This window comes from Chaetodon auriga, chromosome 10 (assembly GCF_051107435.1).
Source record: "Chaetodon auriga isolate fChaAug3 chromosome 10, fChaAug3.hap1, whole genome shotgun sequence".
NCBI lineage: Eukaryota > Metazoa > Chordata > Actinopteri > Chaetodontiformes > Chaetodontidae > Chaetodon > Chaetodon auriga.
In genome coordinates, this window is record NC_135083.1 from 6,173,314 (window position 1) to 6,190,093 (window position 16,780).

The window sequence follows — 16,780 nt, forward strand, 5'->3', positions numbered from 1 at the left end:
AACGGAAGATAAGAAAGGCACGAGCGGAAGTGTATTGTTTCTTCACTTATCTATCGTTATTTCTCTTATATTTCGTATTTGTAGAATAAAGAAATTATTGCATTCATTGCATTACTGTTTCATTTTTATGCCCGAATGGACAGCAATGCTATATCTACCGACACACAGAAAATAACGACAATTTCTTGGTGTCATTGCATTGCGCCGTTGTTTAGCTAGAGGGGGTAATAGCGCTTTCACGTTTTCGGCGCGCTTTTGACACCAGACCTCACTGTGAAACGAGAGAACCGGGTGGGAGGAAGGGAAGCGGCTGCTCGGCACACTGGGCTGGTACCCCTGGCTGCTCTCGAGATTAGCAACCGTTGCCGCCGACAGCTCCCGGAGGAAATACACAATTAACGTTTGCTTGCAAGTGGCGAGCCTCGTCTCGTCCTCGTCTGAAATAAAACCAGCGGGTGAGTTACGTTAGCAAGTTTGGCTAACATTCGCTATCTAGCATTAGCTAATTAGCTTGTGTGACAGGATCCGACTGACGTTATCACAGGGGAACTAACATTATCCCACGAGTCTTGTAATCGATGTCTATTCCTGTAAGTCCATTTAAATGTAGGCAATCACAAAGCTAATACGCTTGCTAGCTAAATTCTTCAACTTGACTTTGCTGATAGCATTGTGATGTCATTTGCTGCCTATATAAGGCTACAATTACTATTGCTAGCTGTCCGGCCGTGTCCTGTTCCCAGACCGGTGTCGTCTTAGATTTTGTATCCTTGTCACCCTCAAGGATACCATCTTACTTTGGAGACAGAGGCTGACAAAATATTTACAGGTTATATCGTTACCCCCTTTAACACACTCCCATTTGATTCTATGAAGATCTAGCGTTAGTTTGTGGTGTAGGAGAAACAGATGCATACGGGATACATCATTTGGCACCGGACAACCGGCGGCTGGTGTGTCCATCTTCGGTCAAAGAAGAGGACACGAGGAAATGGGCGAGCTCTGCCCCACCCAGTCAATACGGGTGGTCAAAGTAATGTTAATCCATATTATTTCCACGGCTACTTTGAGGAGGACATCTGGTGATATGAAAATTCACTCAGCTGTCATAACTGTGTGGCTAACAGTACCTATTGCTATCGGCTTATTCTGGACAGATACAACGTGGCTGATGTTGAATAGCGATAACGTTGCTCAGTGATGTGTACAGGCCAGCCTTGCATCCCAGGTTAATAGTGACTGCTTGTTAACTGTGTGGAGTTGGGGGATCATCAGTAATGACCTTTAAATACCCCGTGTTAATAAAGGCCTATTTAAAAAGATTAATGGCTGTAATATATTTTCTGTTACAACTGGTAATATAACCAGAATTGACCTGGCTAACTGGTATTCACCAGTAATATTTATTTGTAACCTGCAGCGGTTAGGTCATTTGTGGCTTGGATTTGTCTTGTAGCCGTTTGAGCCATTTTCTCACTCAACCAGCTCCATTGTTAATCTTACCCTATGCAGTCTGCTCAGTTGGTGTCATAATGTGATTTACACAAAACCCCTTTGCCTTCCTGGCCATTGTTCTAAGAAGTTTACATAACCACCATCTTTGTGTTTTGCCTTTTGTAGTGTGGAGTAATGAGAGAGGAGGAGTGAAGGAGGCAGGTGTCCCAGTAGAGCATTGGCAGACAAGAAGGAGGCCAGGCAAGGATGCTGGAGGCAGATGCAGGTCAAGCAGCGGAGGGAGAAGGGGAGGCAGAGATGGGGAGCAGAGACTTGAAGGCTGAAGTGGTGCGGCTGACTCTTGAGCTCCAGGAGGCCACAGAGGAGAAGCTACAGGCAGCCCGCTATGGCTTGGTGGTGTTGGAGGAAAGTGCCGCTCTCAAGATGAAACACAGGCAACTGGAAGAGGAGCATGAAGCCCTCAAAGGAGAGCTACAGCAGCTCAAAGAGGTAGGAACACCCAAGGCCTTCTAGTTATATTTAGACAACATTAGATTTGTGAAGTTCTCATACCGCCAGCATTCCAAGTGTTGTTTTCCAGTAACACGCTGCTGCCTTTGTGGCAGTGCCTTTTCATTGTTTCCCCTGTGTTACCATTGAACAAAATTGTTATTGTAGAATGGTGTTCTTTCACATGACACTGTTGGCAAAATATGAATGCAGTCAAAATTTAAATGGCTGATGTTTTAAAATCACAGTCTCTCCATCAGTGCGGCTCATTTTAGTTTAACAGTTAAGGAGCTGCCTTGCAGTGTCCCTGGCAGTCCTATAAAGCCGGCATTGTTGTCTCTTCATGTGTACCAGTGACATATGACATTAATTTGATTGCTCATCCCTTAGTGCTTTTTGGTAACCCTGACTCTCTGCTACCACAATAACAGTTCTGTTACAGCTGCAGTTTCACATTAGACTTTCAATGAAGACACTTGTGATTGCATGCTGAGTCAGTTTTGCCCTCGTACGTCATCTGATGCTGATGGCATCAGAGGGAGAGGACTGTTTAGGGATTAGGACAACTCCCACAGCCAGTTAGTCAGCGTGTCCATAATGTTTTCTCTGTTCATCTTGAACTGATTTTGATACTTAACTGCTTGGCATTAAGAATTGAATAAGGCTAGAGCCACATAGTCAAGATGAACAGATTAGACCAATATGTCAAAACTCAGATTATCATGTAATCCAAACCTTTCACAGATGTATTGAAATTGTGACATATGTTTGTCATGACCTTAATGATGCTAAACAAATTGTTTCCTTCTCAGTGGTTTCATATCTCTCTCTTTAATTGCTAAATTGATTATTAACAATAATGCATTGAAATTGACAGCCACTCCTTCAACTGTGTTTATACAAGTGTAATATTGTGTTTTTCAGTTGCGCTCCAGCCGACAGTTACATTTTCTTTTTTAAAAGTTCATTTCGTGGAAATATTTATATGTGATTCTAACGCTCATGCTGGAGCTGTGTTCGATGACTGATGTGTGAGTGGTTAATATTGTTTCCTGATTATAAACTTTGACACAAATGCACCAGATGGGCTGTGAAGGTATTGAGTATTGCTAGAACATGCCCTGTAAAACTGGTTTATGTAAGAAGGTAATCCCAAAAAATTCAATCCTATCATGTGGGCAGATTTTTGGTTTAGCAATTGTTTCACCCACCTGTTTAAATTGAGAGAGAAAAAGGTTTAAAATCCTGCTTACAAACAGTTGGATATTTAACGAAAAAGATGTGCCAGAATACCACCAAAATAGACTCATTTTGATGTTTTATAACCACATATAAAGCAAAGCTCTTTATGTCTTAAGGGACGTAGCGGTACAGAATTTCAGCTATTTTCCTATAATCTGCATAAACCTTATTTCTTGGCTGTTTACCCACCTAGGCTTTGGCAGGGTTTTAACAAAGCAGAGCCGACTCGTGCTGTGAATTAACATCATTATATAACCACACCACGATGCTCAGTTGAGCTTGTTTAGTAGCTTGCTCATTGCATTATACACCCTATTTGACAGCTCTTTCATCAGCAGTCATTGATGCATAATGGGTTAAGGTTACAGATTATGGCAAGATGTGAAGATATGCCTGCTATTACAAATTTAAGTCCAATGTATTAGGCTCATTTTGTCACGTTGATTAGATAAAAATATAGCGTCAATCAGTGTGAAAGCTGCTGTTGAGGTGTCTTGTTACCAAACCATAACAGTTACATCCTCATTGTAGTCAGGTTTATGGTGATGGTTGTCGGCAAAGTTCTTTTTCCTTTTATTTGTTAAAGATGTCTGCATTTCTTGACTTGAGCAAAACATAAATGCATTTGACTTTCAGCACTGAAAATGCTCATCCAGCATGTAACATACTGTAGTCTGCAGGATACTGCAAGTTTTGCCCTTTCCTAAACCCTTTGTGTTTGTGTAAAGGCATTTGCAGATTCTGTTACCAGCCAGAAGCGTGCAGCTGCTGATGGAGAGTGCCGGGAGGAGAGCTTGCTGCAGGAGACAGCCAGTAAGGAGGCTGCCATGGCAACACGCATAGAGGAAGTCCAGGCAGACCTCAAGCAAGCACGCCTTGCTTTGAGCAATGCCCATGCAGAGATCGATAGACTGGGAGTCTTCTCCACCCAGCTAAAGAAGGTTTGGTGACTCACTTAGTACACCCGCATACTGCGTTAAGCTGCATAATATTAGTCCCCGTCTTGTCATGATAGATATGATGGAACCCCGACTCACTGGTGGATATATTAGCTGTGTTGCCTCATTCCCAAGTATAATTAACGTGTATAACATGAACTGTCTGATTGTGGATTTGACAGTGGGTTGTGTTCTACAGGAGTGTGAGTGTCTGGAGGCAGAAAAGGGCCATCTGAGGGACGAGATAAAGGAATATAAAGTACGTGAGCTGCGGCAGTTGCAGGACAATGCTGAGCTAGAAGATGAGAACATATCTCTGCAAAAACAGGTGTCTGTGCTCAAGGAAAACCAGGTCAGTTATCACTCAAACTGCAACCTTAACAGATACATAAAAGTTCTACCCACTGACTGTAATTGTAAATGGATAAAGAATGAAAGTAATTACGCAAATGAGGTGGGAAAATGCACGAATATTAACATTGTGGCATGCTACTGTAGTTTTCTATATATTTTTTAAATTTGTTTTTGAACTTATATTCTATTTGTACATGTGGGTGTTTCTTAACACAGTCATATGGTCATTTTTGTAGGGTGCTGCCTGTTAGCAGTTACCTTTCTTCCATGAGAGCAGAACTGCTTTTCTTGCTACAAATCTCACTCACATGTCTGTTAACATAACTTCAGGCCAGTTGCTGGGTAGTTCATGTTTTTATTTCCAGAAAATGAAGTGGCTCCCACAGCTGTAGCCACTTCAGTCTGTAGTCACTACTCTATAGTCTGATTGGTAACATGTCACAAGTCAAAGTCTATCAACAGTGATGGCTACTGTGCCACCGACGGCCAGAGAATGGGACATATCCAGTGAGCGAGTGGAAGTGTTTGTCGAAGGGAAGGCAGCAGATATTGCCAACGTTGCAGTGAACATCACAATCTTATGATCTATTTCTATGACAAGCAGTGTAACCTCAGTTTCACGGTTCCCCCACTGAAAATGCCCGAAGTCATAGCCTGGGTTTCACTCAATGGAGGCGAAAGCGATGGCTTTTAAAGTCATTCTTTCCCTTATCCAGTCATTGCACTTTAGAGTAAAACACAGCGCGCACACGTCATGTCTGGAGACTTGGAGATCCACTGAATTATTACTTTAAAAAGGAATAGTGGCAGTACAACTGCATACTGAAAGCTTCCAATGTAATAGTTTTCTTTTGGCAACATTAAAAATACTAAAAGAACATTTTCTAAACATAAGCAGATGTTCCCAATGCTTTTCACATTTTCTCAAATCTTAGTTTGTGTTCTGTGTGATGAAAGAGGCTCAGTATTCTTGTGGGTTGTTATATTATGTAGTTATGTGAAATTGTTTGGATTCCTGAGGGTGTGAGACAAGTGCTTCCGAGCGCAAATGAGGCTTTTGTGTATATTGCAGCTCTGCCAAGACAAACTGTCCATGACTAGTTCTAAATGTAGCACAGGCTTGTTTATACGATCCTTTAGTTAGAAAATCTCGTCTTACCTTGAGAGTTTCTGATGTCAAACGCCCTTTTTGTTGTTTTACATGAAACCCCTAAATGTTCTGAAGGACTCTCAGGATCAGTTTTAATAACATGTTGATTTTATTTAAGAGAAATAGACATGCATTGTTATTTTATGTATACTCTATTTAAAGGCAACTAGATGAGCCGACTAGGTGTAAATGTTGGTGAATATATAGGATTCAAACTCTGTCAGTGGGAGGAACTGTACATATCATTTCTGTTGATCTGCTCAAGCCATCTGGGTATGTGACTAACACTGTGGTTCTACATGCAGTGATGGGTATATTTGCATGTTGAGTACAGAATCTGCACCCATCTAGAAAGACCTTTTAAAAGCATTCTACTATTTATGCTCCTCTATCACATTTCAGGTTGAGTTTGAATCGATAAAGCTGGAGCTGACCCAGAAGAACGACGAGCAGGAGGAGCTGCGAGCTCAGCTGGACGAGGCGGCGAGGCTGAGGGAGATAGCAGAGAGGCAGCTGGATGAGGCCCTGGAAGCCCTGAAGGAGGAGAGGGAGCAGAAGAACAGTCTGCGGCGAGAACTCTCTGCCCTGACCCTTAACCCCTTTGATTCTGTGGGGAACCTGGAGCTCCACTTGGAGCAGCTGGATGACAGCCAGGAGGAGGGCCAGGGGGGAGAGGGAGATGGTGAGGGTGAGGGAGAGGACCAGGACAGTGGCATTAATAATGGTCCTGGGTCTGCTCCCGGTTCTGCTCACCCTCCTCACTTGGGAGGCTCCAAAAGTAATGGCCTCATCCATCGCTACTCCACTCCACGAAACAGTGATGTATTCCTACGTGCTCCAGCCTCTGGGCTGGTGTCAGACCTGCTGAGTGAACTACACTTTTCAGACAGCCAGAAACTAAAACAGCAACTCCTACAGGTAGGCAACAGGACAATATGTGCCACTTGTTTCATTTATTAACATGGTGAAATTATGCGCTGAAGAAAAATAGTGAAATATGATCTTGCCTTGCTTACAGGTCAACAAAATTTCGATGGTTTTGTTCCCTTGTTAGCTTAAATTGGTCGTCACCACGTAGATTTTACCCCAAAGGGAGAGGTTGACCTTTCCATCTTTCAAACATATTTTTTTTCCATTTCTCTGAAATAGGTGTCTTTATTTACTTGCATCATAGTATTTAAATGAAGAGTAAATACAGTGCAGGGATTAGTGATGCCATTTTGTGAACTTGATAATGGCCTAGCGTCTGCTGCTAACTCCATCTATTAACTACTGTTCTTTTGTGATTCATAGACCTGCAGTTATATTTAGATGAAAGTGTCCGTTCTAGTCAGAGTAACTTGGAATAGTACCACCTTGATAAGCTGAGTAGTGAGGCTGTTTTACAGGTTGATTTGTGTGTCTGAGCTGTTAACAGGGATGTCTGCTGCTTCCTGTTTTAGACCACATCCGCTCTGTGTTGGTGAAATTAGTAAGCCTTTCTGTATTAATAAAAATCAGCTGGAACCGCTTTTCATCATCTACAGTACTCTGACCTGACACTGTTACACTTCACAAAGGGGGTACTTAAGAAAATTAGGGTTGTCTTGAACTGTTATCGCTCTCCGAAGGAAATATATTATTCATGATGCACTTAAATTGGGGGTTGGGTTAGCAAGCTCCTACTCACCAGATGTTGGGTGTGGGGAGCTGAATGGGGTCAGCCACTATTTTACATAAAAAATGCATTAAGAGTAAAGATGGTTGGGGGAGAAATTTGAGTTACAGAGACCTTGTTTTATGGAAAATAATCAACAAACAGTTTTGGCCTGTTGGCCTGTCTTAGAACTGAAATTAAAGGTTATTCCTCTAATGGGCAGCTTTAAGTAATTTGAGCAATTTTAGAATGTGTATGTTTATACCTCAGAAGATTGAAACATTTTTTGTTTGTACATGTGTAACCAGGCAGAACGAGAGAAGTCCACTTTGGTTGGCAAAGTAGAGGAACTGCAGATGCAGCTGGTAATGTCCAAACAGGCACTCAGTCAGCAAGAGGACAAGGTTGGATCTCTCACCCAACAGCTGGAAGCTGTGCAGAGCAGCCAGAAGCATAACCAGGAAGCAGACGACAGGGGTGAGACAGAAAACGGAGATGGTGGAAATGTGGCCTTTGATTATGAGGTCGACACCAAGAGCAAGGAGGTACTGGAAGCACGCATGCGTTCAGCCAGCGAAGAGCTTCTGAAGCTGCGAGATGAGCTATCTCAGGCAGGAACTCGTTATAACACCCTGGAGCAGCGATACAAGCAGGAGAAGGATCGGTGGAGGGCAGAGGCCCAGGAGCTGGCTGACAAGATCCGTCAATGCATCAAGTCCAGCAAGCAGGACCAGGAGCGCATCAGTGAGCTGGAGAAGGAGATTGGAGCCACAAGGAAAGTGGCAATTGATTCAGAGGGGCACTTGAGCGTTGCCCAGGAAGAGCTGTTGGCCTTCTCCGAGGAGCTGTCCAACCTTTATCACCACATCTGCGTGTGCAACAACCTGACACCCAAACGAGTCACCCTGGACTATTACCGTGATGGTGCCAGGGCAAGTGGTGGAGGAGGTGGCGCACGAAGATCACACTATGTGTACTCCCAGCTTAACGCCCAGAAGAAGCCAAGAGGCAATGACATGTTCATCTCCAAAGCTTCAGCACTGCAGTTTATGGGGGAGGTGGACAGTGCAGGGGCCAGCGTAGACTCTCCTAACTGCCCTGGATCCCCCACCCTGGATTTCAGGGACCCTTCCAATGTCCGCAACTTGGTAGCAGTCATCCGTTGCCAGATCAAACACCTCCGGGTAAGACAGCACTGACTATCACATACAGTTTGTCAGACGTTTTTTCAGGTACTGCTTTACTAGCACTTGACTACGAACTCAAAGTTAAAAGTGGTGCAGATTCTCTGACTGTGGCTCCATCACTGATAGGCAGGCTTTTGTTCTGGGTGCAGGCTTTTCCTACTTCACATATTTTCTTGCTGAACCTAGTGCTGAGTTCAGACAGGTGAATGTAGTTGAGTGGCTCCCGTGTCCGTTCAAATCCAACACCTGATGCACGTGTGGCACGTGTGCTTTGGTTTGAATGGATTGGATTATCAGCAGTTAAATTTGAGAAGTGGCTTCCACTACAGTGAATCCTTTCAGAAAACAGTAATGTCAGGACCAATGGAGCTTCCGTTTTATGTAGTGAAACACACAATTTAAAAGATACAGATGCTCTTTTACATTTCTGAGGATTCATTCATTCCCTGGATGTTGTGGCCATTGTTTGTCATGTGATATTTGGATATACTGTATATGAAAAAGAAACACTCTAGTACTATAAGACACTTCCCATGCTCGACTCATTTTTATGAACAGCTGTCTTTGTGTTGTCGCAGGTGGCAGTGGACCTCTGTCGTCAGAGGGGCGCGATGCCGTACTCGGGGTTGAGCAGCAGCGGAGAGTCAGAGCGGGATGCTGAAAGCCTCTTGGAAGAAGTACTGAAGCTCAAGTCCCTTCTCAGCACCAAGAGAGAGCAGATTGCTACCCTCAGGACTGTGCTCAAGGCTAACAAACAGGTAGGTCACAGCACACACTGGCTACGTTGCAGTATTTCTTTTTTTTATTGTTGCCTGTCACTAAAAGAAGCTAGTTCTTCATCTGCTTTGGTTTATTATGAAAGGCCTCATTAGTTTCTTTGCATGTACCAAAAAGGAGAACATTGTCTATTGTGAAATGCAGTCTTTCTTCTGTTGCCAGTATTTTTACCTAAACTGGATAAACACATGACCAAATTCAGCAGTTTGAGATGAGCGAGTCGTTGCTGTTATCCATGCATAATCCTGACATAAGCAGTATGGTTCAACTGTATCATCAGTGTCTCGTCTAGACGCTGGCCCTTGGGCTCACATGGTCCTGCACCTTGTGTCCAGCGTGATGCTGCCCTCCCCTCTCCTGTGCCTCAAGCAGTCCATGACCTGCTTCTGTCATTCCCTTCGCTGTCACTCTCACCCTCTCACGCACAGACATAAACACACAAGATAATCTGTTTGGCGAGGCCATGCTCACATACAGTTGTTTACTTTGTCAACGCTGGTTCCTAGGACTCTGCATTTGTTCGTCAGATGTAATCAGGGTATTTAAACAAGACTTTTGCATTGATGACTGTGTTCAAGTCACACATATGTAAAAGCTCTTTGCACAAGAGGGCCAAACAGGGCTCAGGCCTTCAGCTGTGTGTCCCTCATAGTACTGTTTTCCTACTGCCTTAGTCATCACAGTTTTTTCATTGACCTTCCCAGGACTGATACAGATGGCTCTTTAGCAGCGGGCATGTCATAGTTCACTAGCAATGCAAATAAAGGGGGAGTAATGGTGACAGTTATAACTTGTTTGGTTGCATCTAAGGTATTTGGTGCTAAAATGTCAAACAAACAGAACCATTTAAAATTTACAGCTCTCTGGATGGTGTTGGCTAACCTGCAGCAGTTTGTGCTGCAGTTTGTCGCTAACGTATCTCCAGTTTGTGCCTCTCATGTTCTAGCTTACATTTGGGTCAAATGAGTAACCATTGATCTCTCAAAAAGATAATTAACTGGAAATGTTGGAAAAATCCAGAAGGTTGTGAATTTCCAGAGCCCCCCAAACACTTCTAACCATCTGGATTTAAGAAATTCTGTACGCTGAATTACAGACAATATTCTTAATCTGTTTCCAAATAAAAAAAAATATACATATTACCTCTCTGAGTATGTGCTAATACATAAACTGGGGCTAAAGTCTCCCTAGAATTGTGGTGGTTCATGATGGTGCTGTCAGTTTGAGGGGAGCATATTAGCATATTTTGTCTGTTCGAAACAAATCCTACATGATAATGTGCATTTTAATACCCCAGTTAGACAGGGGAATGAGGGTGCTTCAGTAGCATATGATGGTGCTATTCTGTCGATGCAGACTGCAGAGTTGGCCCTGTCCAATCTGAAAACCAAGTATGAGACAGAGAAGAGCATGGTGTCAGAGACCATGATGAAGCTGCGGAACGAGCTCAAAGCCTTGAAGGAGGACGCGGCCACCTTCTCATCACTGCGAGTCATGTTTGCCAGTCGGTAAGTACGAATGAGAAAAAAACATATTCAACAGTGTTATCTAGGAAAAAAGACTTCCATTTATTTTTCACTGTGACTAAGTAGATTTTTGATTGCTTTAAAATGGCTTTTAACTGAAACATGTCCATTAGTTCTGGTTGTCTGGTTGTTTGTTGGTTCATGCTTAGTAATGGTGCTCTTGTTGTGGTGCAGCTTTTGCTACCACTTGTGTAATAAGCTTACCGTGCTTATTGCGCCTGTGGACAGTCCACTGGTTCACGTGAAGATTATGAACCACATGCTCTGCCCTGTGCCGACGGGGGGAGGAGGCAGATTTGTCCCATCAAGCCAGGTCACCTTAGAGAAGGAGAAGCCTAATGTTGGCGGGAGACTGGTGGGGCGTTTAATGGGGTGGGATGGTGTGTCAGGGGTTAAACTCACAGAACACAACACTGAACTCACTAATCACTAACCTTCTCTGAGAATGCATTGGCATGGATAATTTTTTTTTGTACTTGGTTAATGAGAGAGCTAATGGTTTTTCCCCTGTTGGTCTTTTTCTGCCTTTGTAATGGACAACAGAAATGTTCTTGTTATCATTTGTTATTACTCGCCAGAGAAGCTTCTTGGACATGTATGACCTGTCTAGGCCCTCTCCAGACAGTTATGAGCTGGCATTTGATTATCCTTAAGAAGGATTGGAGAACAGACAGTGCTCAAGGACTGCTACGGTCTGTTGCTGCAGGCTAAAGATTACAGCTTTAAATGATCCTCTTGTTTATAATTAGGCTTTGTGGTGCCATCATGTGGACAGCTGGGGTGACTGCATTTCAACAGGATATGATCACATCATTCACATGCATCCCTCTTCTCATTCTCTCAAAATATTTAGCCATTATCTATCAACATAATATTTATTAAATGCTCATATATTACTTAATAAATTAGATTTTTTGGGGCACCAGCTTCTCGAACATTATGGATTTGCAGATTTTTGTGTTTCTTTTTTAATTTCATATCAATGCAAATTCAGTAGTTGTGCCAACCTAAAAACATTACCAGTGTGAAGATATCGTTGTGTGTTTGGGTAGTTTGTGATGGTTTAACAAGAAATTGCTAAATTAATCAATAATGAAAATAATCTAATCTGCACCCCCCGTGTGTGTTTGTGTGTGTCTGACTGCTTTTTATGCATGTTGCATCCTTTAATTTTGTCTGCATCTCTCAGGTGTGACCAGTATGTCACTCAGTTGGATGAGATGCAGAGGCAGCTGGCAGCAGCCGAGGATGAGAAGAAGACCCTGAATTCTCTGTTGCGTATGGCTATACAGCAGAAACTGGCTCTTACCCAGCGTTTGGAAGACCTGGAGGCCCCTCTGTCTCCCCACAGCTTGAACAGCAGCCCCCGCCGCTCCCGGGCAAAAGAGCTGGCCACCAAGTCAGGCCGGGCTCCACGGAGCCCCCGAAGCAGTCCTGCACGTCCCCCACTCAGGAGCAGTCCGCGGGCTAGCCCGGTTCTCGGCAGCAGCGTTCCTGCCATGGCCACGCACCACTTGAGAAGTCTAACCCGAAGCCTCCACACGAGCCCTGTAAGAACCCCTCTCTCTCCTTGTCCTGACAACCCCATCCAGACAAGCCGGTCTCACAGAGGCAAGGGTCTCCCACGAGACGCCACCTTCATTAGAAGTCATAGTGTCAGTGATGTTTTTAATGCAGAGTTGAGTCCTGGCTACTCCCCAACACGTACAAGCTCCACCAGTTCTGTAAACAGTGAGTTCATGGTCAAAACACAAGGCAGTGATTCAAGAAAAGGCATGTCAGGCCGGAGAGCATCAGTCCCTGCACGTCAGGACACCTTCATTACAACTCGTGTAGTACCTGCCTCTTCTTCCAGGCTGAAGTCTTCTTTGTTTTCTTCATCCACAGATAACCTAACCTCTTCTAAAGCTTTGTGTGTGTATCCTAACCCATCTGAAGCATGGGCTGACAGTAAACAAAAGCCTGATCTAAAACCAAACGTGGACACTTCTGTCAGAAGAAAACAGTTTGGTCACAGGTCTAATTCTGTACAAACAGCAGCTGCATGCCGTAACACGTTTCAGTCAGACTCCGTCTCCTCTCAGTTGAATGCTAAATCTTCAGGGCCCCTGACAACCACATCGCTCTCTGGTCACAGTGCACCTGGTAAGACCAGGATGGCTGGGGTCTTTAGAGAGTCTAGGGGTAGATCATCCACCTCCACAGGCAGACCCACAGAGGAATCGCACATCAGTGTCAGTAAGAGTTCTGGTAAAAAAGTTCAGGGCACACCTGCCAGGGCCCGGAGCTCACACTCGAAACCATCTCACAGGCGATGAGATAAAATAGCCATCAGATTTACTCTCTATTCCAAACTACTTAATTCTTTAAAATATTAAATTAGCATTCTTTAATATTCAGAACAATTGTGTTGTTTTGTTTTTTGAACAGATTTGGTTTAGAACTCATTTTTATTAGGGTTTGAATTGTTTACTTTTCTACAGTCCCTACTTTGATAATCCTTAATATCAGAGGTGCCCAAACTTTTTCACTTAGAGGGACAAAACTGAACCTTAATGTTGGGCCACAGGCCAAAATCAAACACCTGTTGTATTGTTACAATGCAAAATAGTGCTAGGATCCCAATTTCCCCTAATTGACTGGTGTCAAGTGCAAAGTGTCACTCTGCCCACTGTGGGATAGGGATAGGAAAGGGATCCTGCATAATTAAAGGACATTTTTGCCTCCTAAAAAATAAAACAGCATAAACAGTGACTAATTTTATATATTTGTAATACATTTTTATCTTACTTTATTTTATCTGGTGGGCCAAATTGAACCATATGGCAGGCCATCTTTTGCCCACAGGCCCCACTTTGGGCAGCCCTGCTTTATGTGTTGTATTGATCTGTTTATCCTTATTAATTACCCTCTCCTTTTTCATGTACATGTTCTTTAGTTGAACTAAATATGTTTTTTTTTGTCTCTGTCTCACCCTGTCTCTGTAGCGCTGAAACACTCCTTCCATTACTCCAAACCCCCTTTTCTCCATAAGGACCTGTCTTCATGTTGACTCCCGGCTCCCACCTCCTTTCCTGACTCAAGACATCCTGTCCATATGATGCAACATTCCCCACTCTACCCACCTGAACCATGGATTAAAAAAGTTAAAAAAAAAAGAAAAAAAAAAAGTTAGAAATCTCTCATCCAGCCCTCTTGGTTTTTCTGCTTGGAGTGGAGAAACCTGCATGCAGCCTGGAGAAGGATGAAGAGACAAATGTGCTGCTCATTGCTCTCTGTGAAGTCATTGATCGTGTCTTGTCCAAAGTGGATCCAGCTTCCATCTGGTCTTGTTCGAGGCTGTGTGTTGTGGTGAACCATTGACAGTGTTACTCCAGAACGAGACTCTCTTCGTGTACAGTATTTACTGTCCTCAGACTTTGATTCAAGGCTATGATCTGTTTTAAGGCTGTATGTGTCTACACTCTTGCCTTTCGTCTGGCTTCCCAGTCAGGCCTGTCTGGCGTCTGTTAGTGTCTGTAAACCCTTAGGTCATCTGTGATAGCTCTCCTATGTAGTTGTTTTTATAGAACAATGCAGCCTTACTTACAAAAATGCTATCCTACGAGTAGAGAGCTTGCTATTGTCTTGAGGTTACTCCCTTTTACTGATGATACAGTGACATGCCCTTTTTTACCCTGTAATGTGTCTGGCTACCAGCCACACCCTTTAACTAGAGGTCAGTAAGCATGCCATTTCTTTGATGGAACTAGATCAGCCATAAGTTCACCACCTCAGGTCAAACAGAGTAATCAGAAACAAGATGTGGGAGATCTTTAATATGCGCCATCTTACTTTGCAAACTATGCAGACCAAGTCAGGGCAGTGCCTGTATACTTCCTGCTGTTATTTAGGATCGGGTTGGGTTTTGGAACTTAACCCCACATTCAGTCAAAAGTGACTCCAGCAGCTATTTAGCATCTCTCACAATAGAAGTCATCTGAAGGTGCTAAGTGGCACAAGTGCAGGCATCCCATTGATGAAGCTGTTTGGGCTTTGGGTTTTAATAGACACTGTCTCATAACACTCAAGAATTCCTAAAATTAATACTAACTTGTTGGATCATGCTCATTTCTCTTAATTGCAATCATAGTAACTCCCATTCCGCTTCTGCTTTTTCTCACTCCTTTGAACAGCTAAGCAGCAGTACTCATGTTTTGTGTTTCATCATTTGTCACCATGCTTTTGTGCGCTACCAAAGTAAGCATGTTGTAATGAACTAGTGTTCCCCACAGCAAGCTAGCTTCCTTCTCCTGTGGCTAAAGCATCCATAGTTTTCAGTTAGAAGTGCGAATAGTGCGAACAGGCTGCTGTCAGGGTTGCTGCTTGTAGAAAAATGAAATAATATAAAGAAATACTGTCCCATGATTTTAAAGGCATTACACGGTGCTTTATGGCAAGTAGCACATTCTGACCTGAAACAGAATAAATTAATTTTGCAAAAGAAAATATTAATAAAGCGAGATGTAACTCCATCATGACGTGGTTTTGCTAAGTGAGAGCTCCACACGCCGGGGCCTGGGTTGAAAAGACAATAAAAACATTATGTATCTGTTGATACCCAAAGGTTGTTTGCTTATAAAGTAGACGCCTGAGCTGTGATTTGAAGACAACAGTGCGTCTGTTAACACTGGCACCGTAACGACACCTGTCTCATTGAATGCAGTTTAAATTCAAATTGAATTGACCCGATGAGACCAATCATGATCTTTGAGACCACGTTTGATAAAAATGAGAATTGAATGCAAGAAAATGTTGACATTGATTTTTTTTTTTAAGCCCAACTATCCTGTGGTTCAGTAGAAGAGGACACATCCTGCTGATTTTTATTTTAGTGCCTTGGTTTTGATCTTGTCTGCTGTTTTTAGATTACATCACATTTTCTCAATTGAGGCTACTATTCAACACTGTAGTTGTGATGCTTTTGAATCTCTGTCTTACTTTTGAAGAAACTCATTGAGCAGTTTTAGCACTGAATACAGTGATATCTCATTTTGCTAAAATATTTTCACTTTTTAGCTAACTCGTTGGCATTAGTTAATGAATAGTCTAACATTAGCTTCTCCTGAAATTAATGGTTATTATCTATATTTATTTCAGAGAACTGTTACGTGAGAAAACCTACTGTATAAAGATTATGAATGCAGGAAATGAAGAACATAACGGATCAAAAACAGAGATTGAATGTTAAGATATTAAGGTTTTGAAAGTGAGGAAACCGGTTTTTGGACCATCAGGGGAGCTGGTGGACTATTCATGATCTGTGCTAAAAAGTGGAAATGCTTTAACATGATGTCATATTGCTTCGAAGGTTGTAAATGGATTTCTTAATCTATTGAATTCACTATGTGCAGATGTGTGTTTAATTTAATTACCAGTGTATAATATTTTAACTGTATTTATGTGGTCTGCATTCTGTGTAAATCGTTGTTGAGGATGACATGCACACACTCCGCATAAAGTTCGATGGTCCTCAACTTTTTATTATGTGTATGCAAGTTCCTTTCACTGACCTTTGAACCACTTTTGTCATGAAGAATAAAAACAAGCCAACACTGTATATTGATGGTGGTCTTTTGAGTTCAAACACAGTATAAGAATTAGAAGTAGGATTATACAGAGTGCTACCATAAAGCAACATATTTTACAGCAGACCTTCCAAGCTCTGTACTTCTGGTTGAAACCTGTGTCTAAGGCCGGCCTGCAGAACAGGTTTGATATGCAGCAGGTCTCCTCAAGTGAAATTAAGACAAATAAAACAGTAGTGTGATTAATAACAGAGTCAGCAAGTAATGCTACTAAGTCTTTGTATGTATTAATATATAAGTACAGCATATATTGCAATAAGACTGGCATATTAATAGAATGTAATGCAGTATAATTTACTAAGTACTGTACTTAAAGTAGTTTCTACTCTACTACATTTCAGAGGCAAATATTTCTGTTTACTCCACCACATTTACCTTTACAGCTTTATTTACTAGTTT

The 16,780-nt window shown here is 42.6% G+C and overlaps 1 protein-coding gene across 1 annotated transcript; it reads left to right on the top strand.

Annotated features, from left to right (window-relative positions):
• The first annotated feature begins 3 nt into the window (after positions 1–3).
• On the top strand, positions 4–16,353 carry LOC143326612 (protein bicaudal D homolog 2). Its single transcript, XM_076740319.1, has 10 exons — positions 4–455; positions 1,621–1,944; positions 3,915–4,127; positions 4,324–4,476; positions 6,031–6,546; positions 7,573–8,448; positions 9,030–9,209; positions 10,585–10,736; positions 11,944–12,304; positions 13,742–16,353. Exons 2-10 carry the CDS (start codon positions 1,702–1,704, stop codon positions 13,745–13,747), a joined length of 2,700 nt encoding a protein of 899 aa, XP_076596434.1. The 5' UTR covers positions 4–455; positions 1,621–1,701; the 3' UTR covers positions 13,748–16,353.
• The last annotated feature ends 427 nt before the right edge of the window (positions 16,354–16,780 follow it).